At 50.8% G+C, this 27,014-nt stretch overlaps 1 protein-coding gene across 13 annotated transcripts in view; it reads left to right on the forward strand.

The window, feature by feature from the left end:
- The window catches only part of SRGAP2 (SLIT-ROBO Rho GTPase activating protein 2), a 236,592-nt gene extending 210,863 nt beyond the window's left edge, over positions 1 to 25,729 (forward strand). For 4 of the 13 annotated variants that reach the window (XM_046680828.1, XM_046680829.1, XM_046680834.1 and 1 more), the window contains 7 exons: positions 8,287 to 8,583; positions 12,221 to 12,300; positions 14,587 to 14,767; positions 16,275 to 16,421; positions 19,703 to 19,741; positions 19,952 to 20,276; positions 22,402 to 25,729. In XM_046680828.1, coding sequence (XP_046536784.1) covers positions 8,287 to 8,583; positions 12,221 to 12,300; positions 14,587 to 14,767; positions 16,275 to 16,421; positions 19,703 to 19,741; positions 19,952 to 20,276; positions 22,402 to 22,785 — 1,453 coding nt within the window. In that variant the 3' untranslated portion in view covers positions 22,786 to 25,729. Of the gene's footprint in view, positions 1 to 8,286; positions 8,584 to 12,220; positions 12,301 to 14,586; positions 14,768 to 15,503; positions 15,517 to 16,274; positions 16,422 to 19,702; positions 19,742 to 19,951; positions 20,277 to 20,928; positions 21,024 to 22,401 lie in introns of those variants that run through there. The other 9 variants (XM_046680832.1, XM_046680833.1, XM_046680835.1 and 6 more) reach the window with 7 other exon arrangements.
- The last annotated feature ends 1,285 nt before the right edge of the window (positions 25,730 to 27,014 follow it).

A 27,014-nucleotide genomic window follows, 5' to 3' on the forward strand; every position in this document is an offset into this window, starting at 1 on the left:
AAGAAAGAAATTCTAAATTCTTGACATGAGCAGCAGGGAAGTAGTAATGCCATTTATAGCTTTGGGGGAGACAAGCTGTGGAAGAAGGAATGGAGAGAAGGTGCCGATGTGGGCGTGTTGATTTGAGGTGCTGTTAGGCCTCCAAGCGGAGATTCTAAGTGGGCAGCTGAACCTGAGGCTCAGGAGAAGCCTGGAGTGGAGATGTCAGTATGGAGGCATCGTATGTTGGTGCTGTTTAGCTGACCTCCCAGAAGTGACTCTACCCAGAAGAGAGGTCTGAGGACCAGAGGAGCCTGGGGCTTGACAGGGCGTTTCTTCCTGACCGAGCAGTGCACACTCGCCCAGGGCAGGCATTGGAGTCCTCACGTGGCAGCAAAGGCAACAAGCAAGGACATTCTTGTATCCTTGGTACTTCTCTTCTTGGGCCCCTCTGTCTTCTCAAGTTGCTTTTGCTGCAGCTTCTCCCTGCACATCCTAGACCAGAGGTTATAAGTGGGCGACCTCGGGGCCAGATAAGGCCCATCGACTGTTTCCTTTCAGCCCGCTGTGTCTTCAAAACATTGAAACATTTAAATATTAGAGGATTTTACTTAAAAAATATCTAGATTTCTAGCTTCTCTTGTACACATTAGTAGATCTGGCAGCACTGGACGTGCATGCCCACGTGGCAGCAGCTCCCTGTGGAGGAAGGGGTGCTGCCTGGACGAGGCGGCCCGGCTCTCCCCAGTTCACCACCGTCCCAGCCCTCCCAATGCTCCACGGTGCCAAGGCTGGATTCAGGGGCCATTTATCGTCACTCTTGCTTTGTGGTTTTTCGTATAGTGGAGAAACGTTTCTCTAGATCTGTGAATCCATCAAAAGAGAGAAGACAAAACTTAGACCAAGGGGCTAGGGTGCTTTAGCACATGTTTCTTTGTGAAGCTGAAGAGTTCACAGAGTCAGTTTGGTCTCTGCTTCGAAGGAGTACAAGCTTAGCGCCGTCTCATGAGGCTCAGCTTGCTGACGAGTTAGCAGTCGGCCTGGCCCTGCGGGCATCTGGGTTCACGACCCCTACCTGAGGCCTCTCCGGGGCACCCACACTGTCCTTCAGCCCTGCTGCTGGCCCTGCAGAGCGACAGAACACCCTGGCTGTGCAGCCCACCGCCTCCACATGGCTGTGTCTGTTCACAGGCTGCCAGTTTAGACTGACAGAGATGGAAACTCTGGCAACCACTCTCGAGTCAGTCAGTCCCCTCAGGGCCACCAGTCCTTGTCTCATCGTTGACCAACACTTGCCCTCAAAGTGAGCTGTGTCTGCTCGCCCAGTGCAAGGAGGCCTGACAGTGGTGAGTGAACAGGCAGGGTGAGCAGGGAGGTCCTGAGGTGACTGTGTGTGAGTACAATGGCCTCATCCTCCTCCCCACGTTTTCTTCTTGCTCAGAGCAGGGGGGAGCTTGCAGGAGGGCAGAAACGACAGAGTCAGCATCATGCAGACCTGGAGATGGTAGCCACTCTTGCGGGAAACCTGGGAATTCAAATGTTTGCTTCCATTTTACTTTTTTTTCTGGTGAAAGTATTTCACTGAAAAGAGGCAGCATTAATAGCCACTGTGTTTCCTGAAATAATAAATGGAGCACAGGACACAAGTGATGGAGAAGACGACCTCCGTGGAAAGATGACGGATGTTAAGTGTGCACTTACCCTATAGGTATAGCAGTATTTGGCACATAGCTCCTGATGGAGACTCTGCCTGGGCCCAGACTTTCAAGACCCTTCTCCTTTGTTGTTCTGTGTCCTGGGGCGGGTGTGTACTTGATTTCTGGCTATGGTCTTTTTCTTGGGTTGTACACATCCTCAATCTCAAGGAACCAAAAAAACTAATACATATATTTGTGTGTGTGTGTGTGTGTGTGTGTGTGTATAGTGTATATATATATATGTCCAGCAGGCCTTGTTAATTATTAATATCCTTTCTTAGGATCTGCATTGATTATCTATTGCTGTGTAACAAATTACCCTAAAACTTAGAAACTTAAAACAGCAAGCATTTATTATTATGTCCCAGTTTCTGTGGGTCGGGAGTCCAGGTGCAGGCTTTCTGAGGCCTCTGGCACCAGCCTTGTGAGGTTGCAGTGAGGGTGGCGGGTACAGGGTTGCAGTGTCTTCTGAAGGCTCGAATGGCGGAAGCTTCCCTTCCAAGCTCACTTATGTGATGCTGGCAGGATCCAGTTCCTTGCAGCTTGTTGGACTGAGGACCTCTATTCCTGGCTGACTGTGGACCAGAGGCCTCCCTGTTGTTGACCACGTGGGCCTCACCATAGAGCTGCTCACAGCATGGCAGCTGGCTTCTCTCTAAGCGAGTGAGTGAGACAGCTCCCAAGACAGAAGCCACGATCTTTTGTAACCTGATCTCAGAAGTGACATCCCGTTACTTCTGCCACATTCCATTCAGTAGAAGAGTCACTAAATCTAGCCCACACTCAAAGGGAGAGAATTACCTTTCTCAGGTCAGAGCGTGAATACCAGGAGGCAGAGACCATGGAGTTCATTTTAGAGGCTGCCTGCCACAGCATCTGTCCTGCCCAGCGAGTTTTTGCCCCCCAACAAAGCGTAGGTAGCTCCCCCTCACTGCAGCTGACTCCTCTGCTTGCCTTTTGAAAGCTGACTTCTTCACATGTCAAACAATATAGTCTTCTAGTCTCTTGCTGATCAAGTGAGGTCCACAGACCAGCAGCATCAGCATCATTTGGGAGATTGTTACAAATGCAGAATCTCAGCCCCTCCCAAGGCCTATGAATCAGAATCTGTGTTTTAACAAGGTCCGCTATGAGTCGCATGCACGTGAAAGTCCCAGAAGCACACTCTAGGGCCTCAAACACTGCCCTGAGATCTAAGAGGGAATCATCGGTGCTTCTCTCTCATGGTTAAGGCTGCCCCCTGCTCTCCAGAGGAGCTGAGTCTCCCTCTAGACCTCACCGATCTCAGGTGCCTCCTGCTTTGGAAAGATTCTGTCTGGGCTGCTCTTCTGACTGTCACAAGCAGTGTTTTGGCTTCTGTATGCCGATGGGCAAGTAGAACTGTGGCTGGATTGCCTTGGGGACTCACAGATGCTCGTGTATTTATTCACTTATTTGTTTAACATGTATTTATTAAGCATCTACTGTGTGCCACACACTGTTTAGGTGCTGGCTACCTAAGACTGCTCCCAGCAGCCACGGCCTCTGCCCTCACGGAGCTTGTGTTCCATTGGAGGAAGACAGACAAAACTAATAAGTATACTTGGCATATGCCAGAGGGAAATAAAGCAGGCAAGGGGGCTGGAGAGTGCTAAGGGTCGGGGTGAGGGTTTGTTCTGTAATACACAGTGGTCGGAGGACACCCACTGAGCAGGTGACAGTAGGGAAACTGAGAGAGAATGGTGCCCCAGAAGCCGCGTGGAGAAAGTTTCAAGGAGGATGTGATAACTGAGTTAAATGCACTGACAGATCAACTAAGAAAAAGACTGAAAACTGACTCAGCAGCATGGATAGCGTTGGTCACCCTGATGAGCATGATCTTAGTGGAGTGGAAGGGGCAAAATCCTGATGCTGTCGGCTCAGGAGAGAAAGGGTGCTGATGATGGATAAACAAAATGTGGTAGGCCCATACAGTGGGGTCGTATTCAGTCCTGAAAAGGGGTGAGGTGCTGACATAGGCGACAATGTGGATGAACCTAGAAAGCAGGGTGCTGAGTGAGAGAAGACAGTCACAAAAGACCACGTATTGTATGACTCCATTTATGTGGAGCGTCCAGAATAGGCAAAGTCATGGATCCACGGAGCAGATTTGTGTGTCCAGGAACTGGGGAGAGGGCACAAAGGGAAGGGACTGCTAGTGGGTACGAGGTCTCCTTTGGGGTGATGAACATGTTCTGGAACTAGATAGTGGTGATGGTTGCACAACATTGTGAATATGCTAAATGCCACTGGATTGTACACTTGAAAATGATTAAAATGATAAGTTTTATGTTGTGTGTATTTTACCACAATAAAGAGGGAAAGGAGGAGCGGGGACGAGGGAAGGTGTATGAGGCTGCCAGGGCAGCTGTGACAGAATGCCACAGGTTGCACAGCTTAAACAACAGACATTTATTTTCTCACAGTTCTGGAATCCGGAAGTCCAAGATCAAGGTACCAGCAGGGTGCTTTTCTGGAGAGACCTGTCTCTGTGGCTCACGGGCAGCCATTGTCTCACTGCACCCTCACAGGGCCTTCCCTCTGTGTGCAGGGGCGGGAGGGAGCTCGGCGTCTTTTCCTCCTCACAGAGACACCAGTCCTGTTGCACTAGGCCCTCACCTATTGACTTCATCTAACCTTAACTATGTCCTTAAAGGCGCTGTCTCCAAATACAGTCATACTCGGGGGTTAGGGTTTCAACATAAGAATTTGGGGGGTTACAATTCAGTCCATAACAGAAGGAATGGAGAAGAATCAGAGAATCAGAGATAGCAGGTACAGACAACTCTCAAAGAACTTGATTATAAAGAGGAAGAGAGAAATGAGATAGTAATTTGGTGTGGATATGGGGTTAAGAGAGGATTTTTTTAAGATGGAGGTATTACTGCTCATTTGTATGCTGGTGGGAATGACCCAGTAGAGAAGAAAAACTGATAATGGAGCAAGGCCGGTGCTGGAGTGATGCTCCTGAGGAGGTGAGGAGAGGTGGAATTGACTGCACGGGAAGGCAGGCAGCACGTCAGGGCACAGGGGCAAGTCAGTTAATAGGTTGGGGAGGATGTTGGACAGGGACAGGCAGCGTGCTAGGCAAAGAGAGTGGGGCAGTGCCTTTGAAGGACCGTCAGAAGGAATCAGCCCCAATGACCTTTCACTCCTCGTCTCCCTAAGAGGTGTCTCCTCACAATTACCTTTCACCCCTTGTCTCTCTTCTGGGGAGGTGCAGGGAAGGCTGTTAACTCATGGATTTGTAGAGGGGAGTGTGGTGTCTCCCATTCTGAACACTTTTAAAAGCCTCATGGCTTCTCAGCCTTGCGTTTGCATGGGGCTGTGGCAAATGATAGTTTCCCTTCATCCCTTTCAAACCTCAGATCAGCCCTGATGCATGCTCTTACCCATAGTCTGTCAGTTGTTGCCACATCAAACCCCTGAGGCCCACGAAGTTGAGAGGTTTTTTTTTTCCCCCAAGATTTTTATGAGAGTTACCAATTTATTTATTTATTTACTTTATTATTTATTTATTTACTTTTTTTTTTTTTGAGGAAGATTAGCCCTGAGCTAACATCCACCACCAATCCTCTTTTTGTTGAGGAAGACTGGCCCTGAGCTAACATCCTTGCCCATCTTCCTCTGCTTTACATGTGGGATGCCTGCCATAGCATGGCTTGCCAAGCAGTGCCATCTCTGCACCCGGGATCCCAACCAGCGAACCCCAGGCCTCCCAAGTGGAACGTGCACACTTAACCACTGTACCACCAGGCTGGCCCCTTGAAGTTGAGAGTTTTTAACTGAAATGTTATGTATTTAAAATAGCCTGTCCAGAGCTTAGTGCTCTCCCTGAGCCCTTCAGGTTTTGATTCTGGGATCTGGAGCTCTCGGCATGTTGGATAAGCCTGTCAGGAGAAGATGGGCAGACTCCCGTCAATCAGGCGCTGCGGAGTGTGGGCGGCTCTGCTTCCCAATCCCTGACTAGGATCGAGGGTCCTACATCAGGAAGCAATCAGGATATACAATTATAGAAAATGTTTAGGGAACACCACCTCTGTGCCAGGCACAGCGCTCCAAGCTTTGCGTGTATTACCTCATTTAATCTTCCCAACAGCCCAGAAAGGAGGCCCAGAATTGTCCCCATTTCACAGTGGAGACACTGGAACTAGGACAGAGTCACGGAACTGGGTCGTGCTGGAGCTCGGCCTCAGAGCCAGATCTGTTTGACTCCAAAATTCTTGGGATGTTTTCCTTTTCTTTTTCAATTTAATCAAAGAGACAGATGCGCATCACTAAAAAGTAAAAAGTCCAGAAAAGTACACGATGAAAAGCAAGTTTCCCACACCAATCCTGATTTTCTCATTCCCCCAGAAAGGCCTGTGTTCCTAACCACAGCGCTCAGCCTTTCTAAGATGCACAAAGGATGGTGAGTTCAAAGCAATTAGGAGAATTCACTAATATCATGGATGGAAACTATAGAAATACAGCATACCTCTTAGAGGAGATGGCGTGTATACAAGTCAACACGAAAAAAATGTTTTATTTTAAAGAGGGAGCTCTTACCAGTGTGTTATCCATTTTAGATATTTCTTTAAAACTCCAGTGTTTGAGATCTTTACTGGGTACAGCCTTGAAGGTGTTTGAGGATTATTATCACCATTGTATTATATATGAAATTGTGTGCATTTGTATGTGCACATATATGAATTTTTCTTGGGAGAGAACCTCTAGTTTCTGTCAAATTCTTGAAGGAGCCTGTTCCCCAAATAGTTAAGAACCATGGCTTTTGCTCCTGAACCTAGGTGTTCTGGTGTCGACTGGAGGAGAGAGAAGGGTCCTGGTCCATGTTTTAATGGGAGTAAGAAATGGACCTGGCCCTGCAGACCACATGAAGGTGCGTCCCCCACCAGCCCCTGGGCGCCGCAGCCCCGTGGACTGAACTGTCCTTGCCTTGCTGAGCTTGGCAAGGCTCTTCCTCTCTCAGAGCTTGGACTGGGACTGTCAGGGCATGAGTTTGTTTCCCTTTTTCCACGGGCTTCCCAGAAACTACTGGTTTTCTTCCATGTTCCCAAAACGTTGTCAGATCACACTAAAGAAACAGGGCTCTCCTCCTCTTTGTCCTTCCATGACGCCAGGAACCGCTAGCCTGGGGTTAGCTACAGCTCTAGCCCATGGCACCTAGCGCCTCAGTTGATCCTGCTGAGGTTACCCAGGTAATTAGCTCTCTTGTCTCTCCAGTTTTTCTTTGACTAAGAAGTAGGCTTGGAAACTTCCTCCAGCCTTTTCTGAATCTCTGCTCTCTTTTAACTCAGGAGCCAGGGAAGGATTGTAAAATTAAATCTTTAACAGCTCCTCTGAAGCATTCCAGCCACTGAGATCTGTAAGCTCGCCCCTCGCTGGCCTCCCTGCCTGGACTGGGTCCTGGAGAACAGGGATTCTCAGCCCTGACAGCTGTTCTCCCTGTGACAGTGTTCCCATGCACTGTGCCACTCCACATGTCCTGCAGTGATTCTCTAAGGGGGCGGAGGATGTGTCAGAATCTTCAGTAGAGGAGAGAACCGTTGAGTTCCAGAGAGACCAGCTTGGTAATCTGAGTCTGGATACAGGATTTCCTAGGAAGGAACTCTGCCCAGTTCTGAAGAATAGCCACTCAGATGAAGACAGCTAAGTCTCAGGCTTCTGGTTCAGCATCAGAGGGCCTTCGTATCTTCTCAGGATCTGTCAGAATCAGGTGCTGGGGACTTCCTGCTGGTGCCCATGGGGGAGGCAGAGCTCACAGCTCTGCAGACTGTGGGGTGGGAGGACATATCCAGAGCTGGCCCAGCCTTCAGTGCCTGGACAGACAGAGACCAGTGGGGACGCATCAGGCGCAGCGGCTCACTGCCGGGCTCAGGTCCTTGGCCAAGGCTGGAGGTGTGGCTGGAGCAGCTGCTGGCTGAAAAGGGGGAGTTCACAGAATAAACAAATACCCGATAGTGAAGTCAGACCGCATCCAGAGAAGCCTGAGCAGAAGCTGAACAGCATGCTGACCTTTTCCTGAATAAATCCTGAATGTAATTATAGAGGAGGATATTACGGAAACAAGGAACAGTCGCGTTAGCCGTTTCAGAAAGAAATTCCCTGGCTTGGCAAAATACAAATGCTAATTGGTTGGCTATTTTTTTTAATAAGTCTAGAGCTTGGAATGGACTATCCCTACTAATTTGATTATTTTGCTATGCAGAAAAGTACACAACCCACAATGCCCATGTCCCCTGACCCTGTCATTTCCAGGGCAACCTGAGGGTCTCCGTCTGCTGTCAGCTCAGTGGGTTGGTGTGCGGGAGCCGTACCCGCTCTGCGGGGTGGTGTGTTCTCACGCAGGGGGCATTTGGTGGATAAGATCTGGGGTGAGGGGTAATGTGGGGGTGAGTAGGGTTTGAATGGGGAGCTGGAGAGAGAGGAGAGGTGAGACCTGCACGGAGGTGCTTCCACTTTGCCTTTCCCGGCTCCTGAATGACCATCCTGGTGGTCATTCTCTTCTCCCTTGCCAGCGTTCTAGAGGGGCTCTGACACCCCACGCAAAGCAAGTGGCAGTTTGTGGAACTTCTGCTCTTGTTCTTGGCAGTGCCTCCTCTGATGCTGTCCTCCGGGCGTTCATGCGAGTGCTTTCCAGCTTGCCCTTTCCCTTCTCCTCCAGTTTATCACAGTTCAGTGAAGAGAACATGATGGACCCCTACAACCTCGCCATCTGCTTCGGGCCCTCGCTGATGTCGGTGCCGGAGGGCCATGACCAGGTGTCCTGCCAAACCCACGTGAACGAGCTGATCAAAACCATCATCATCCAGCATGAGCACGTCTTCCCAAACCCCAGGGAGCTGGAGGGCCCCATCTATAGCAGAGGAGGAAGCACGGAGGATTACTGGTAGGGGGCTCAGGGCTGGGGGAGGGAGGGCGTCACCAGCACACACGGTGTGGGGGCCAGATGGCCAGGCGAGACCAGAGGGACCAGCAGATCCTCCCGCCTCCCACTCCCAGGGGCCTCAAGCTGCCGGGGATCTGGGGACGGTGCAGGCAGTACCCACCTTGACCCGGCCTGCGGAGTACATGCCACTGCGTGCCACCTCCCTTTTCACGAGTTCTGAGTGGTGAAGGACCATCCTGAAAGACAATGACGGCAATAATAGTAACATCAAAATCTCCAAGAAAGGAGATTCTATGAAGTTGTGTCTAGACCCGCTGTCGTCAGTCAGCAGTGTCTCTCCGGCTCCTGCTCTGTGCTGTGTGTTGTGAGAGGAGCAGGCCCAGGTCCCAGGGGATTTCTTTCTTTTGGGGAAGACTTAAGTGTGAGGCATGACTTCCTGACCGTGAGTCTGCACAATAAGAGTGTAGAATGATTTCAGAAATCTGTGAAGAGGAGGAGGAGTCCGCCCCATTTTCGGCAGGTTAGGCGCCGCCCCTCCCTGAACCAGGACCACCGGCTGCCCTCGCCTGGGAGCAGAGGTGAGGGGATCCTGGGTACGTCTGTCCTAGCCCCTCCTTTTGGACAAATAATGAATCACTGCCTCCATTCTACAGAGAAGGCCAGTGCAGCCCCGAGAGGCCAGTGACGGTCCTTCAGACCAATCCAACCTGCTCTCATGTCTTGGTGCAGGGCACCATCCACTGCCCCACACTACCCCTCCCAACCCGGATTCCACTTGCCAAGGCATTTTTCCAATAACACAGAGACAACTGCCTCTCTCTTTTGCTCTGTAATGTCCCTTACCTCCTTCTCCTGCTCCCCCTCCCTGCTTCCCCTAAATAGTGTTTCAGCCTGGGCTGAAAGCATAAGCCAGCCCAAATCGGATTCCATCTGAAGTCAACATCTGGAACCAATTCAGCCAGCCCCATTGCGATCGACTGAGGTGGGGGAGGACAGGGGAGGTTGTTTACCTAATTAGAGGCCAGTTGGTCTGTGCTTCTCCCTGAAGGAGGCTTCTGCCCAAGGAGTGCAGAAAGTGATATTCATGTGTCTGTGAACATAAAAATATCACTGACATCCCTGGGTTGTCTCCTCCACCGTCCTGCAGATCCCAGCATCTGGGTCTGAGCTGGAGAAACCTAGGCTTGCCAGCTTGGAGAGAAAGCTTTTTGTCACAGAGGGGTGGGGACTGGGGCGGTTGTTCAGGTCTCAGCCTACTGGCTGGTGCAATCTGGGAGCTGTCCTTGTGCATGTGACTTGGGGGGGGTGGTTTCCCTTACAGGAGCGTTGGAAAGCTGTGAAATAGTGTTCCCAGCTCCTGCTTGACCTTCCTTCTAAAGTCTTCCCCCACCCCACTTTTCAAATGCCAAACTGCTGCAGGCTCCGGACCCATCCCAGGACACGGAGGCCCCCACGGACCGGCTCCCCCGTCACAGCCCAGTGGAACAGACAGAGCCCTGGGAGGGGGTGGCTCCCAGGGCACGGATGGGAGGGCACAGTCCTCTCCAAGGTCTTCTCCCCAGCCCCCTGTTGCATGTTGTGCATTTGAGATTTATTAGCAGCCTCTGGAAAAACCACAAGATTAGTCAGGGAACGTTACTAGCACAGACTGGGTGGGAGGCGAGAAGCAAAGGATCAAGAATAAGTGACCCTGGGTAAGAGGAACCATCTAAACACTGATTCACACTCACCCAGAAGGCTCCCAGCCTCTCCTCTTCTTTGGGAAGAGAGAGAAGTGCCAGTGAAGTAGGCTAAGACCAATGAAGGAGGTGAGGGAAGGGTGGCAAAAGCGGGGCTGGAGCCCAAGAATCCTGGAGAATGTCTGGGGGACCAGAGCAGCCAGGAGGAGGGAGCACCAGGCTGCCTGGCATGCCCGCAGCTGTGGAGAGGAGAAGCCAACCCCATTTCGCCGCCTTACCAGCCCTGAAACTGGAACCCGGTTTTCTAGGATGGCCTGCTGTGTGCCATGCAGGGCTTCTTCTGAGACCATGTGTGTTGGTGGCCCTGGGGGTGTTGCTGGGGTGTGAGTGTGGAACAAGAGAAGCATAGGATTTTAGGGCTCGAAGGGACCTTAAAAAGCATCATCTTGCCTTTACTTGAGAGCAATGGTTCTCAGGGAGTCCCCAGACCAACAGCATCCACGTCACATGGGACTGGTTAGAAATGCCAACCCTCTGGCTCTTCCCAGACCTAGTGAATCAGAAACTCTGGGGTGAGGCAATGTTTTTAACAAGCCATCCGGGACTCCCTAAAGTTTGAGAACTGCCACCTCAGTGGATGGCCACGTAAACAAACTTGGAGCCCTGGGGGAAAGTGAGCCTTTGCTCTGTGCACCCCTGGGGCCCTGAGGGTTTCCAGAATGTCACCAAACTCATCAGAGGGTTTTTAGGGCCAGAAAACAGTGAGATTTGTGCCCACATTTTTTGACAAGAGGAATCGCTGTTGATATTCTCCCAGAATGTTCTGAAGTCTGAAGAACCTCCTTGAACTGACTTGCTTCACATGGGATGAGTTCTGACCTGGGCCCTGGTCTTTGGGGAACTTTCTAGGAGAGAAAAACCCATCCCATGGGGAGCAAGAGGCTGCAGGCTCTAAGGCAGAACCTGCGAGGCCAGGCTGTAGGGTTGAGGGGGTGGTGCTTCCTCAGAACTGCCTGGAAAGGCTCACTTGTCACTACCGACTCCGGAGAAAGGAACTTTAGAAATGAGTGGGGTTTTCCTCTCCGTTTCAGGAAATGAGAACTTCCAGGTGCCCGTCCCCATGCACTCTGAAGTCCGTGAGCCAGGTGATCAGGAGTAGAAACGACTTTGCTAGCAATTTCCCTGGCCATTCTCAATTCTCTATCCTGGAGGATCTTAGACCCCATGGATCTTTTCAGGAACCTGACCCAGCTTCCATCCCCTCCCTCTTGCAAGGCTAGCCTACAGCAGACTCTTCTCCCCCTGCTCTTGCTTCCCACCCACTGCTGTGACTCACCTCCCACTTTCTCACCAGCACACAGACTGAACCACAAAGCAACCTAGAGGCGTCCAGCAAAGTGAGAAAGAAGGAAAGGAAGTACCACTTGTTCATCACCCCCTCGTGTGGCACTGAATCTTCGCGCAGCTTTGTGGGGCGCACAGGCGGTGATCCTCAATTTATAGATTAGGTAGCTGAGGCTTAAAGAGACGAAGTAACTTGCCTAGGGTCACACAGCTTCCAAGTGTCAGTTGACTTTTGGATCTGGTTGTACCTGGTGATGAAGCTTAGTGTTTTTCTTCCACTATGCTCCCTCTAGGAACGAATTCACCTAGAGAAACAGCCCTTGAGGAGTTGAGTTGTTCTGTATTTTCAAAAAGATTTGTAAGTTCAAAAGGGTTTCTGTTTGTCTCAATATATTCTAAGTCCCAAGTAATCTCAAGTAATTTCTGTAGCAGGAGCTAGGTTAGAGAACCTCTGGAACCTTCTCTTTCATTATAAGCATGTGTCTGTTGTGTGCAATCAGAGTATAGAAAGCGTGAGAGAGATTCCATGCACTTGCTCCCAGGATGCTTTGAAGGAGAAGATGAGAATTTTGTAAGCACACGCTGAGGCCCCGGTCCTCTTGCTTCTGTTGCAGTGACAGCCCACATGGAGAGACTGCCTCGGCTGAAGACTCCGCCCAGGATGCGACTGCAGAGCACCACACCAGCGACGACGGTACGAGGCCCTGCATGGAGTCCGTGGGCCCCCGGGGGCAGCAGAAGGAAGGGAGTGTAGATCCTGTGCTCCTGATGAGCCTCCTGCCCGGCAGCCCCCAAAGACAGGCAGGGGCACTCCTGCCTCCTTTTCATTCCTTCCCCTTCTTGGGGAGGCAGCCCACCTTCTCAAGTAGGATGGTCTCCATATTAAACCAGAGATGGACAGCTTGACCTTTCATAGCCCTTCAACCTTCTCGCCCAGCTCCCAGCTCCTTGTCTCGCCTGGCTGTCTCGCCAGCATGATTTCAGTCCCCCTTCCCAGCTCAGATTCCTGCCAGGTAGCTGGAGACCAAAGCGAAGGAGAGCTCATTTGAAAAACAGTGAGCCTGGGGAATAGAGAAGCTGGGTGCCAAGAACTCGACAGAAGCCAGCCAGAGGGGAGTGGGAATCGGGACGCAGAAACCACACACTTCCACGCCTGCCGACTGAAAAATTGACCCTTTCCAGAGTATAAACACGTGGGTGCCATGTAGCCTGGCGGCTGTGCGTCAGGAGGTGGAATGTGCAGCTGTCATCTGCGGGCCCCTCGACAGTGCCCATGATTTATTAGGGTCTGTCCAGCCAGCGCATTTCCCCCTCCTTCCAACAGTTCCACACCTTCATTTCTGGACCACTTGGGCCCTGGAAGTCTCAGCAGCTGACAAGGGGCCTCAGAATTTTCTGGGCATGAGAATGAAATGGCACACAGTCTGCAGAGCTTTCCTTGCTCCCTGCCTGGCTGTGAACTCTACAGTCCTGGGCCAGCTTTTAAAGGAGAAAAAAATTAGGACTGCTTATTTGGATCCTGAGGTCAGATGGATCAACATGATAATTTGCCACGTTATGAGAAAGGAGTAGGTAAACTAGGGAAATTCGTGTTTCTTTAGAGCCCCTCATGTGCCCAGCTCCGCTCGAGCTCTGTATGTCTCATCTCCTAACCCCCAGTGAAACAGAGAGAGCCGCTATTTTATAGTTGAGAAGCCTGAGGTCAGAGAGGTCAAGTGATGCAGCTGAGGCTGCCCAGAACTGGGATTGGGTTAGTCCTATGCTGCATAACAACGTTTTGGTCAATGAAGGATGGCATATACGATGGTGGTCCCATAAGATTAGCACCGTGTAGCCTAGATGTGTAGTCAATTCCGCCATCTAGGTTTGTGTGAGTGCACTCGATGTTCACAGAGTGACGAAATCGCCCAGTGCTGCCTTTCTCAGAACATCTCCTGGTTGTTGAGTGACACACGTCTGTATTTAGATGGGCTTCTCTGGTCTGCCTCCTGCAGTGACAGCTCTGGCCCTGCACGCCTGTTCAGGAGCAGACCCACCAGCCACAGCTGCCTGGGCCTGGTCGTGTTTTTAAGCAGCCTCTCTCCACAGCTCAGAATATCCGACTTTAACTTCAGTTCCAGGCTTCTGGGAGCCTTCTTTCTGCTCTCTGACCTCTACCTGCAGCCCAGAGCAGCTAATGATAATGATGACGATGACGACCGTGGCTAACACGCACACAGCATAGCATGGCATGGGCTGTTCGGAGCGCTCTTACTGTTACTGACTCCTCATGACAGCTTCGGGAAAGAGCCGCTCTTACTCTCCCTGTTTCACAGAAGCAGAAGCTCACACAAAAATGAAATACATTGTGTTTGTAAACCCCTTTCAATTTTTCAGATCACTTTCCTGCACATTTCTGCATATATTGTCCACAAAGTATATTTTCCATATTTTGCTCCTTGGACAGTTGATTTGGCAAGTTCTTTTCTCTTTATAGAGACTAAAAGCTCATGTGCTACTGGGGGAATGGATAACATAAGTAAATTATTTAAAATACAAACATTCTACAGTTAATGGAGTTATTTTATAATCAGTTATTTTATAATCATATAATTTTATAATTATTATCAAATAATGCTTACAAATACAGTATGCGTATTCGATGATTGGGGTCAGCATAAAGAGCTGTGGAAACACCAAAGAAGTTCCTACAGGAAGCAGGTGGTGTGTGAGCGGTGAGTCGAGGTGTCCCCCAGGCAGATGAGAGAAGGGATTGCAGGCAGAGGGCCAGCAGGAGCAACGGCAGGAAAGGTCACGCCCGTGCTTTCAGGGCGATGGCACAGGCTGCACGGGAATTGCCTGCCGTACGGAGCGTGCAGCGCTTGTTTTCCACGCCAGGTTATCTTCCCACCACTGTAAGTCAGCTAATTGGACGTCTCCACCCAGTTTCCTGCGGCTGTGAGTCCCAACAACATGTTTCCTTCTTTTCCGCCCCTCTTAGAGTGCGAGCCCATCGAGGCCATCGCCAAGTTTGACTACGTGGGTCGGACAGCCCGAGAGCTGTCCTTCAAGAAGGGGGCGTCCCTGCTGCTCTACCAGCGGGCTTCCGACGACTGGTGGGAAGGCCGGCACAACGGCATCGACGGGCTCATCCCCCATCAGTACATCGTGGTCCAAGACACGTACGTTGGGCCCCTGCACTTTGAGGGGTCCCTGGCTGCACTGTGGAAGTGAGGCTTTATTTCTGGAGCCGTAGGAGGGTGAGGGAGACCAGTCCCCACAGGGCGCCAGCATGCTCCTGAGGTCACTCTGTTCCTTGAAGGACCCCCAGACTCAGTGGAGAGTTGTTTTTTAAACTCTCTGTTCCCCCTACAAGTCACTCCTCCACCATGACCCCCAAGTCCTTTCAGAAACGTGCCAGCCAGCGCTCATCCACACTTGCACCTGATGACTGGTGTTGAGGGCGCATTAATTAACCACTTACATTTCCTTTCTGGAAAGATCAGCTTGGGACAATATTTTTACTTCTCTCTTTTTTAAGCAACTATGCCAACCTCAACTGTTGGGCCACTGATGATGCTTTTCCACTTAAATGAAAATGATGAATTCCTTAATTCTAGGAGAAATCTAACTTAAGCAGCCTTGTGGAAATGACCCAGTTCATTTAACCCAGATGAGGTGGACTTGGGCAAAGATGTGGGGTGCAGGGAACAAAGGGAACATGACCTGGTACTGGTCCCAGAGAGACTTCATCAGATGGGCTGTCAGCTGGTTCCAGCTCTTTGAAGCAATGTCCCCCAGGCCCCTGTGGCCACCCAAGCCTGCCTCCCTGCCCCTTTGCCCTCTGACCCAGCTCCCTCCCCTTGCATACGATGCTATCAGTGTTTTCAGTCCTTCCCTTAATATTATTTTTTAAAGGTTGATATCCTGAGTGAGTCTGCACCCTCCCAGCCTCTCCCCAGCTCGTTCTGCGGGAAAGTCCTCCCTGTTGATAACATCGCAAACCTGGTGGCCATCTGTGCGTGGACAGGACCCTCCCAAATTTAGCATTATGACTTCACTACAGGACCGAGAGAAGATGAATTGTGAGGGAGAAGGGGCTCACTTTGTCATCAGTAGCCAGAGGGGCCAGGAGAGCAGTGGAGAGACCTGGGACCGGCTGGATGCCCTAAGCGGGGCTGGATGCGCTACGACAGAGTGTGGCAGTGTCCTGCCTCAGCGCCGGCATCTCCAGAGCCACCGCAGAGCTGACTGTCCTTACCCGGCAGTGCTCGGGACCTCAGCAGATAAACTGCCACCTGGACTGGCCGCCTCCTTCTCCAGGAGGTGGCCCAGCACAGCTGCCACAGCAAAGCAGCGTCGGGTAGGAGGCACATGCCTCTAGCCCAGGTGTGCCCTAGCCCACCTTTCTGGAGGAGCTCGGGATCCCGCAGAACTCAGCGGGATTATTTATTTTTATTTAAACAACCCTCCAAAGGCCCTTAGGTCTCCTTGCCTCTGCTCGCAGAGCCAGCCCAGCCCGGTGTCGCTGCTGCCTCTGAGCCGGTGCGGGGTCGCGTGTGTCGCGGGGGGCCGTCTTGCCGGTGCGGGGTCGCGTGTGTCTCGGGGGGCCATCTTGCCGATTTAACGCTGCTTTTTGTGTTGTTGTTGTTTTCCCCTCCCTCCTGCCTGCCTGCCCCTTCTCCCCAGCGAGGACGGTGTCGTGGAGAGGTCCAGCCCCAAGTCTGAGATTGAGGTCATTTCTGAGCCACCTGAAGAAAAGGTGACAGCCAGAGCGGGGGCCAGCTGTCCCAGTGGGGGTCATGTAGCCGATATTTATCTTGCAAACATCAACAAGTAAGCTCTGCTTTTCATTTTCTGCTCCCCTGAACGACTGGCAACACCCAGCTCCCCTTGCCTAACCCCCCCCTTCCTGTGCTGCACGTGGGGCTCCCCGCTCCCTCAGCCTAACTCCCCCATTCCTGTTCTGCACGTGGGGCTCCCCACCCCCCTGCCCCCGCCTGATGGTTTGCATGTGCTCACTGCTGCTACGAGGCGGCCAGGGCCGAGGAAGCGTCCACAGCCCTCGTGGGCAGGTCCCGGCCTCCAGCTGGCGGCCATCACACTGTGGCAGGGGCTCCACTCTGTGCCCTGCAGCATCTGTCAGCTCAGACTTTCCCGGCTGGCTGACCGAGAAAACTTTGGCCAAAGCTTTGGTCCCTTTATGCAACTTGGTTTTGTCGTGTTCCTCAGAGGTGCCTTCTCTTGTCCATTCTTACTCAAGTAATAGTCTTTGATGTCTTCCTTGGCCCTTGTCTGTCCAGAGACCCCAAGTCTTGTGTGTCTTCTGCGAGGCTCCCGTTCTCCCGGATGGGTGTATCCAGGCCTCATGTGTCTGTTTCTCCCCGTCCTGCTTCACTCCCGTGGAGGAGAGGAGACCGCCATGCCCCCAAGGAAGGCTTTGTCCTGAGCTCTTTACTCATCGTCTAACCCCGAGCTCCCTTTTCTTCTGTCTTTCACATCAATAGAAATAACTTTCCATTTTTCCCTCTTGCTTTGGCCCTGTGTGTTATCCGTTCCTCTTAGTCCCTCTGCAGATTCCCACTCCTGTCCAGCAGGCTCTTAACTCTGCCCCCAGCTTTCATTGTGGCTGTTAGCGACGTGCTGGGGTTTAAGCCCCACCCACACCCGATCTGGCTGTCTAGAGGGATTCCACGCCTGTGTGCTGCTGCCTCCCTTAGAGACATTCAGGTTATTGGAGAACTAATCTCATCTCAAGGGGCCAGACACCAAGTCCCAAAGCCTACAGACCTCTTTCCGCCAGACCCTGAAACCTGGCCCAGTGCCAGCAGGATGACAAGCCCCAGGGTGCTCCTGATGAATGTGGATTGGAGATGATGTACAATTTTTATTCCCCTCTGGCTTTGGAGGAATGAAATGATTTGCACATTGAAAACCTGTTAACCATAGCCTCTGGACACTGAAACTGGAAGGAGAATAAAAGATGCTTGTTGTTTTTAAACTGCACCAGGTTGCCCAGATCTCTTGGCTTTTTTCCACCCAGACGGTAGCAGGGGGAGTGGTTGGGCACGTGGCTCTTTTCCATCTCTTTCGCCCTCAAGTTAGTAAAGTAGCTGATTCAGCTCACTCAGTCAGTGTGGTTATAATTTAAGTCAGACCAGTAAAAAAGATTGAGATTTTATTTGTTTCCCTCCAGCGTCGTGCCCTGCTGGAAGGACAAGCTAATAAAAAGCAATTGTGGGCGATCATGTTTTCTCCTTATTTACAAGTCTATGTTCATTATAAACCTATAATCATAAGGTCATAAGCTGATAATTAACCCAGAAACCAAGGCAGGGTTGGTGGAAGGAGAGTTAGGTAACTAGTTAGGTACATATTTTGAACTCATCATATATTTGATTGTACAGAGAAATTGTAGAGAGTAATAGCTGACATAGTCAAAAGATGACGCCTGTGGAAGTCAAGGCGGTTCCCTTGAACTCCTTGCTTGGTGATATCAAGATGGGGTCCTTGGGGGACATGGTCTACCTGACACCAGCTCATGGGTGGGTGAGCAGCAGCCCCCGGGCGGGTCTTATATGCCTTCCAGCCTCACCTCCTGCCCCACACAGCACTCCTCCCAAGCCCCTTCATTGTCCTGAGTGCCCCGAGTTCTCTCTCACCCCGGGGCCTTGGTTTATGCTATCTCCTCATCTGGTCGACTCCCCCTCTCCTGCCAACGCTTAGTCCAAACATTTACCTCTTTGGGGAGGCCTTTCTGACACCCCCAAGTTCCGCAGGGCTGAGTTCTGTGCCCTTATTCGGTATTCCCAAGGCAGTTTGAGTATCTCTCAGGACTCAAGCTGTACTCAGATTCCCCACCAGGCTGAGCTCCTTGAAACTAGGAACTCTGTCTTCCTCTCTTTACATCCAGGGCCTGGCCCGGGACCTGGCACATACCAGCCACTCCATAAATCTGCCTCCTTAGCAGTTTTAGCCTTGTGAGTCAACCATCCTTAAGTAGAAAAGGGAAATCAGCGAAAAGGGACTAGAGTGTGGCATTTCACCTTAATTCCACACATTAATTGAGTGCCTACTGTTGTGCCAAGCACTGGTGCTCATTATTCAGAGATGAATAAGATGGTCCCTGGTCTCAGAGCTCACAGTCTGGCAAGGTAAATACCACATAGACTGGCGACTAAGAAGCAGTGCCATCAGCGCGCTGAAGGAATAGCAGAGGGAGCAATGGATTCTGCCTGCCGTTGGAGTTGGGGCGCCAGCAGCAACTTGCAGAAGAAGACTCGTTTCAGCTGGGCCTTCTAAGACTCTGAGAACATCCTTTTTCCACTCGAGCGTGGCTGACACCTAAGGCTAAACTGCTGAGCAGGCAGCTTCATGGAGTGGCCTCAGTGTGCCGGGTCCCAGACCAGGCCCCAGGAAGACTAACCAGTGAACAAGACCAGGACTGGCTCGGAACACTGGCCCTGCCACGTCGACCAGCTCCTTATCTTCATGTCCTGCTCCTTCCCTGCTTCCATCCTCAAGTCCTGCCTCAGCCCCAGGCTTGAAGCTTGGATTCAGGATCAGAGCTTCCTAGCTGCCGTCCCAAACCAGCAGTTTCATTGCTTCTTAGATTAGGTCCTTTAGAATCTGATTCCAAGGGAAAATGAAATTACTCAGCAGTAGGCAACACCCATATACTAGGACTCTGCCAAACTATTTTGTATGAGAGCCTTAGTGGTCTGAAACAAACTGATTCGGAGCCAGGGTTCAACCTAGTGCTGGGTGACTTAGGGTCACGTAGATGTATTTCCACCCTAAGAAAATGCACAAACTTGGCCCTAACTGCAGCATTGCAGCCTCTTGAAAAATATTCTGTCCATGTGTGCAGAATAGGCAACAATAGCCTCCTGCCAAAGCCCAAAATGATTACAGTTTTGTAGATGGACTAAGAAATATGCTAAAATTTGGAAAAGTCAGCTCTCCTCTTACCAGCAATTCCCCACCTCCTTGGTGATGGTGAGACTTTTTCTCCTACCTGGGGCCTGGTTTCTGTTCAGAGCAGGTAATGGAGGGGCCTTTCCATGAATCTGTCTCCCATTAGAAACTTTTGTTTAAGCAGACATTTCTCCTGACAGCACCTTACATCTTGAGAACTCAAAGCCCACGATCACCAAGTAAGTATCCATTTCTCCTTTGCCCAGATTGGGGTGGCAGGGGAACAGAGACATGGAGAAAGCAAGGGAAGGCAAATCAAGGAGAGCACATGCTCTATGTCCCTCTCATGCCAGAAGTCCCTGGATGCCAGCATCAGCCCCTCTCACTCATCATAGCTTCCTCGGGGCCAGGGCTCCTGGTCACACTGCCCTTTCTGTTTCTGATTGAAGGCAGAGGAAGCGGCCAGAATCTGGGAGCATCCGGAAAACATTTCGGAGTGACAGCCATGGGCTGAGCAGTTCCCTGACTGACCCCGCCTCCCCGGGGGTGGGGGCTGGCTGCCGCCCGTCTTCCCAGCCCATCATGAGCCAGAGTCTCCCCAAGGAAGGGCCAGATAAGTGTTCCATCAGTGGGCATGGGAGCCTCAACTCCATCAGCCGCCACTCGTCCCTAAAGAATCGGCTGGACAGTCCCCAGATCCGGAAGACAGTGACAGCAGGAAGGTCGAAAAGCTTCAATAACCATCGGCCCATGGACCCTGAGGTCATTGCACAGGTAACTGGGGGCTCCTGGACAGACAGCTGGCAGGAGTCTACACTTGTCGTTACTGTGTAGTGCAGCCCGTGCTCATTAGAACGGGGCTTGAAGCAGAACAGTGCTTTGTGCATCACGCACTGAGTTCAGAGACTGCTGGGCTGCTGGACCTGATAAGACAGCTTTCCAAGAAATTTGCCAATCCCTGTCTCCCCAAGAAGACCTTGAAGACAGGATCAAAGAATTCAGATTTCCTGCTCATAGATCAGCTATGTGCTAGGCTGTTGTAATTGGTAAAGCCAGAACTTACAGATAGGGTATTTTGAGAGTCCGTTCAGCCCGAGTTGGAGTCTTGAGACCCTGGGAGACTTTAGTGAAGCTGCCCCAGTGTTGAGGCTCAGCTGTAGTTCTGGCCACCGTTTTCTATCACTCTGCTCATCTCCGTCACCCCATTTCCTAAGGCCGCTCTGGTCCCTCGTGGTAGATAGACGATCAAGCAACAACCTGCTCCTGGTCTTGAAGGCCCCAAATAACTCTGCCACCGGGAGCTCGGGTACCAGGAGGGTTTCCAGCCCAAGCCTCCAGATGCAGTGGAGACAAGTTCCTTGGTTACGGGGTCTTCTTTCCATGTACGCACCACACTGACGAGTCTCTGTTTTCCGTGAAATGTTAGAGACCCAACCCCACCTCTAAAAATCCGACTCCTGGGGCCACTCCAAGCAGTTCACTCAGACGTCTCTCCCAGCTCTCTAATTTTCACTAGACCAGGTAGGACCAGAGGGCTCATTGTTGCCCTCTTGTGTCTCAACTGAGTTGAGATACCCGTCACCTCATCTTCCAGGGGCCAGTAGAGTCTGGGTGTGCTCTCTATTGGCTTAATTGTGGTGCTTTGCTATGGGAAGGTGGACGTGGCAAGCACAGTATTAAGCTGTGGGCCTGAGATGTCCTGCTTTGCTAGCCTTTTATTTCTGTGCCTCTACTTAAGCTCTTGGCTGCGATCTGCCTTGCACCATGGGAATCCTCCCAGCTCCCTCTTTGGCCAGGTGTTACTAGCAATGTCTGAGTAGGTACACACCTGGGACACACTCTAGCTACAGAGCAAGACTGAGGGAGGCGCAGTTCTTCCTGAGCATTTTTAAGGTTGAGAACCTCATGGGGATGAGTGAAATTGAATCACTATCAACAGAACGCTTGGATCACCTGTAGGACAAAGAAACCTTAACCAGGGGCCTTTCTTTGGAAATTTCACAATTTTTCAGTGTGAGCCTATCCCAGGGGAGGAGCCCTGTGGTGGTTTAGGGGTGCCAGACAAGTGTGTGGGGAGGGAGGGGGCCGGGAGGTCTCCCTGGGAGGCAGCTGGCTGCACACAAAGGGTCTTTGGTTCTGCCTTGAGCCCCTGAGCTACGACTGCTATTTCCTTAGATCTAGAGTGTTCCACTGTGACTTGCAGAAGGTGGTTCACCTTTGTGGGCTCTGGCTCCCCCTCCTGGTCACTCTTTGGTTCCCTCTCGTGGTGATGGGTAGAAGGAAATGGCTTCATCAAGTTGGGTACCGGGGGGGCGGTCTTGGGGGCAAGGGCAGGGGAGGTGTCCTGATGGGTCTTCAGGGCCAGGGCTCTCGAACATTTCCTCAGCCCTTGAGGAGGAACGACTAACCCTCTTAATGTTTGGCCTTGAAGTCCAAGAGAGCAAAGAACATACTTCATCTCTCCTACTTTTTAAAAAAATGTTTATTATGTACAATTTCAAGCATATACAAAAGTAGAGAGAATCGGATGATAAATCCAGTGTACTCATGACTGAACTCTTGGCTGCTCTTCGTTCATCCACCCTTCCCTTCCCCACTGGGTTATATGTCGTTTCATGCATAAATATTTCAGTGCATGTCTCTAAAACCCGAGGACTCTATTTAAAAAACATCTCAACCACTCTTTCTAAAGGAAAGAAAACCTCATGATAAAGAAAATCCCCTTGTTCCCCTTCTCCCATATTCTGAACTTTCACATGTTCAAGATTTTGGCCAAGTAAAATACTCTGGACATCTCCTTATAGTTGCTTTCTTCACAATGTGGCCTATGCTGTTGAAATAGGATCCTTGGGGACTTCTCCCTACATTAGCCTCGCGTCCTCTTTTTCCTCTTTTGCAGGATATTGAGGCAACTATGAACTCTGCCCTGAACGAGCTGCGGGAGCTAGAGCGGCAGAGCAGTGTCAAGCACACCCCTGATGTGGTTTTGGACACCTTGGAGCCCCTCAAAACCTCCCCAGTGGTGGCCCCCACATCGGAGCCCTCCAGCCCCCTGCACACCCAGCTCCTCAAGGACCCCGAGCCCGCCTTCCAGCGCAGTGCCAGTACTGCTGGGGACATCGCCTGCGCCTTCCGGCCTGTCAAGTCTGTCAAGGTGGCTGCCCCCGTCAAGCCACCAGCCACACGACCCAAGCCCACTGTCTTCCCCAAAACAAATGCCACTAGCCCCGGTGTCAACTCATCGGCTTCCCCACAGCCCACTGACAAGTCTTGTACTGTCTGAGGGATGTAATTTAATTGTTCTAGACAGAGGACTGGAGGGACCCTTATTAAAATCTTCCTATTTAACTAGCTTGGGGACTTCAGTTGAAAAGTAGATTCTAAGTTGTTCTTGCAGGAATTAGCCTTCCTATCACCCAAACCTTGAGAATGAAGCCCTCATTATCAGCCCGGCCTGCCCTTCCCGCTGCCCTCTGCTTCTCCCAGTCGTCGTCGTAATCCAGCCAGCTGCAGTACATACTGTTCTTAGGTTAGCCAGAGATAAGACTTCTTCCATTATCAGGTCACTGTGAAATCTGGCGAGGCGAGTCGTGAGGACGTGGCTCGAGTCCCAGTCCCCTCAGGCACAGGGGGCGCCTGACCAGATGGTGGGTTGGCTACTGACATCCAGCTCTCAGTGGCATCTTGTTTTGGGTACTGATTTATAGAGGATCATGTATAGTCCATTCTTCATTTTACACACACACACAGGTAGGTTTTCTAGTCTGGCATGTGTAGCCTCTCCTGGTCGTAGACCAATCTCTTTGTAAGTTATTGTGGCGGTTCACACAGGAGCCACCAGGGGTCTCTGTTTCTGTTCCTAACCTTGATCTGTCTGGGCCAGAGAACCTAGCCTTTGAAATCTCTCCGTCATGTGAAATTTAGCAGGACGAGACTGATCCTGTAATCTGTTTGGGGGTGGGGGCTTCTCTCTGTCTTCTTTCTCTTGGTGTGAATTGGTCATTGGTGTCTGCTTTTGCCCCCCTCTGTCCTCTAGAACTACAACCCAGTCTTATTATGGACCTTCTAAAGTTTTTCTGAATGTATAGACATTTCTCGGGTTCCTATCTTATCTTTTTGTCTCTGACGGACTATTTTCCATTTATGACATTTTCGTATATAAGACAGTTTTATAGCTGGTTCCTTTTATGGTCTAGAGTCTTAAGAGAGTTTTATTGTGTTTATGGCAGGTTTGGAAAAGGTAAGAAATGGGTCCTTCTTCCTCCTACTTTTTTGGGCACTTAAGACATAAAATTCATTATTCTATTAAAAAATTCAGCTTTGCTAACCCTGAAATTGTTTCCAAATGAAAACTTGTCCTAAGTTCACCCCCTCGTTTGGGTATTCTACAAGTTCTCTCTTCAGGGACCAACAGGGGCTTGCAGAGTCCTAGTTAGATTAAAGAGAGACCTTGCCCCTTAAAACAGTTTTTATTTATCCAAACAAGGACAAATAAGAGAACTTTGGCTCCACGGGCTCTAAAGTCCAAGGCTGGAATCTAAGAAAATAAAAAATCAGATGCTGAATGTTTTGGCCTTCCTTTGGCCTTTTTTCTGATTCCCCTCCCAAAAGCAAAAATGATACCCTTATCTGCTTTAATCCACCCTCCAAATCTGGTGCCTGTGGTCCCAGCTCCCTAGCATCACGCTGTCCCGGGAGTGCCAGGGCTGGGGACAGTCACATCAGGCTCGTGGTCTCAGACAGCTACTTGAGTAAAAGCTGAAACTCATTCCTCTCCTCTGTTTTCTGGTTTTAAAGCTGCACTTTTCGCCTTATTTTTTCCACAGTTCAGGAGAGATGTTGAGTTGCCATTCAGATAGGAAAGTTTGAATTTTCTTATCTTTGGCCTAGAAGATTCTTTTTGGCCCAACATTGTGAAGTTAGTAGTTGGCTCTATGGAAGGTGGTAGGATTTTGCTCATTCTGTGTGAAGGAAAAGAGGAGCTTTGTGGGAAATCACTAATTCAAAAGATAACCTGCAACGCCAGGAAAACCGTGCCAAGAGCTGGAAGGGAGAATTGAAGACTCTTTCAGAGAAGTGAGTCAGCCTGGGAGAGGCACCCACAGGCCTCGGGGTCCTTGGCTCCTGTTGCTCTGTGTAGTGGCCTGTCCCTGTCTGTCACCTGGATTTATGCAGGTCCTGAGCCAACAGAGGGCCTTCATAGCCAAGGATATGTTTCCTTGCTGAAAATGGACACCCACCCTTCATGTTACATTCCTTTTGATCCAAGTGATCAAAATTGGTCCCCGTGCCTGCCCTTTTCCCCCTCCAGCACACTCCTCTAAGAAAATAAGAGCCAAGCTTTCATAATCACAACACTTTGGGCCTATTCTGTTGCTCCTGCCTTATTTCTCTTTCAGCCCCGTACATGACTGTGTTCACCGTCCCCTCAGTCAGTCTCCATCCGCTGATTTGCATCATGAACTGGACAGTGTGTGAATGGTCATCTGCTCCCCTGGCCCTGGGAGCCAAGTTGTCTTCCCCTCTCTGGTGCTCCTGACACCTGTGAGGTGGTCCTGTCGAGGACTGGGGACCCAGAGGAGGAGAGGCCTCGGCAGAGCTCACTGCAGTCAATTGGAATCGAGGTCGCACACTGTGATTTTTACACCGAAAAGCCAGAAGGAGCTGGCCCCCCGGGGCCTCGGGAAACCAGCCCCTCCTCAGATATCTTGCCTCAACCAGCATGATGCTTCCAGAGCCCCACTCTGCCCCGTGAGGCACGGATCCTTTTCCTAGTGTGGACTCTGAGGGATCAGTCTTTGGGGAACAGAGGTGGGGTGGAGCTACCAGCATCCCAACTTGGAAAAGAGAGGAGTTAGCAGCCAGCAGCCTGTAAACTGGAAACGCTGGTCTCAGCCAGCCTCCTCAGGGCATCCTGGTTTCTCCCCAAGGAGATGAGGAGAGATGACGCCAGCAGCGGGATGAACAGACCACGGGAAGGGCTGGCGTATGTGTACTTCCCATCAGAAGATAAGTTAGATCTTCCAGGGAATTGCGATGTTGTGGCGTCTGACTTGTATGTCATGTTTGTGTAAAACGGTATATTCTCTAAACTAGTGTTGATAACTGGAATATCGTATGTATGCTTGGAGATGCTTTGTGTGAACCTAAGACTGTCACTCAACAGATGTTGGATTGGGGAAAATCCAAAGCACAACTTCGAAATAAAAGACGTTTTTAGGTTTCGATGCTGCAGTTCCTGTCCCTTCTCTGCTCCCTGAAATCTCCAGTCCAGGATTCATCCGTCTAGCAACGGAAATGAGGAGCCAACCACCTTCTCCCCCGCAATGCCAGCGAGGCACAGCGGAGGTGTGTTGGGACGCGGGGTTTTCCCAGCATTTCCGTGTAGCCCCTGTGGAACCCAAGAGGCTGTGTAGAAGGTCTTCCCGCTCACCACTGGGCAGTCTGTTGCCATGAGAGCCATTTCCTCCTCGGAATCCACCTCCCCTGTTTTCAGTGAGGACTCTTCTCGGTTCTACCTCTAGTCACATTTCCCTGCTTGGAAGCTTCGCAAGCTACAGCCAAGAGGGACTGAAGGTTTTATTTCTTCCACAACCGAAGCCCTGAGTCACTGAGACCCCTGCCCCCGGGAGAAGAGCTGCCCGCGTGCTTGTGCTCTTGGTGTTGAGTGCGCGGCCGGTGGGGCATGCAGGAAATGCTTTCTCTCCTTTAGATTTTGATCCGAGCAGAGCATAAGTTTGAGGGTACAGTTTTCAAAGGTAACAACTTAACATGCACCCTACAGCCTCTAGGGCCCACCCTTACTTTTAGAGGGCTTATTCTAATAGGAGAAGCTCTGGGGATAATCAGGTCTCTCACATCCAAGTGGGTGCCCAGTGTTCAACGGTCACACGAGGACTCACCCCCGGCCCGAGACCAGACACTTCACGTCTTCTCCATCTCTATCTATTATTGGTATGCTTTTTTCTTTTTATGTCTCAGCTCTCTCATGCCCTTCCACCCTGTCGTCTCTTCCCCCTCCCTCATTTTAGTGGCAAAGCTGCATGTTGAGCTTCTCTTGCTGGTCCCTTGGTGTTGGGTGAGTCAAAGCCAAGACTCTTCTGCGCCCTGGACAAGCTCTCACTCCTGAGTGTAGTGATAAGCTGTGAGACGCAGCCGGTTCTTAAGCTGTGAGCAGAGGACCGAAGAGCCTTTTCAGAGAGTCTTAAGGCGAAGGTGGGCTATTCTTTTTGGGTCCTCTTAATTCATTTCACATATTCTAATGGGAGCTTGATGGAAACTAGTGACATTGAACAGAGTCGAAACACAGGCGCATTCCATCCAGACAGGAACCAGAAAGGAGACCAGGTGGGTGTGAATTTAGGCAACGGCCTTTATGACTATCTAATCTAAATGTTTCTATCCATAGGCATATGAAGCTCCCTTTTACTTAGGAGTTAGCAATCCTGGCGTGTTACATATGCCAAAGACTTATTCCTTGGTCAATCAACAAAGCGCTGTCATATAATACAA

The sequence above is a fragment of the Equus quagga genome, chromosome 13 (genome assembly GCF_021613505.1).
Source record: "Equus quagga isolate Etosha38 chromosome 13, UCLA_HA_Equagga_1.0, whole genome shotgun sequence".
Classification (NCBI taxonomy): Eukaryota; Metazoa; Chordata; class Mammalia; order Perissodactyla; family Equidae; genus Equus; species Equus quagga.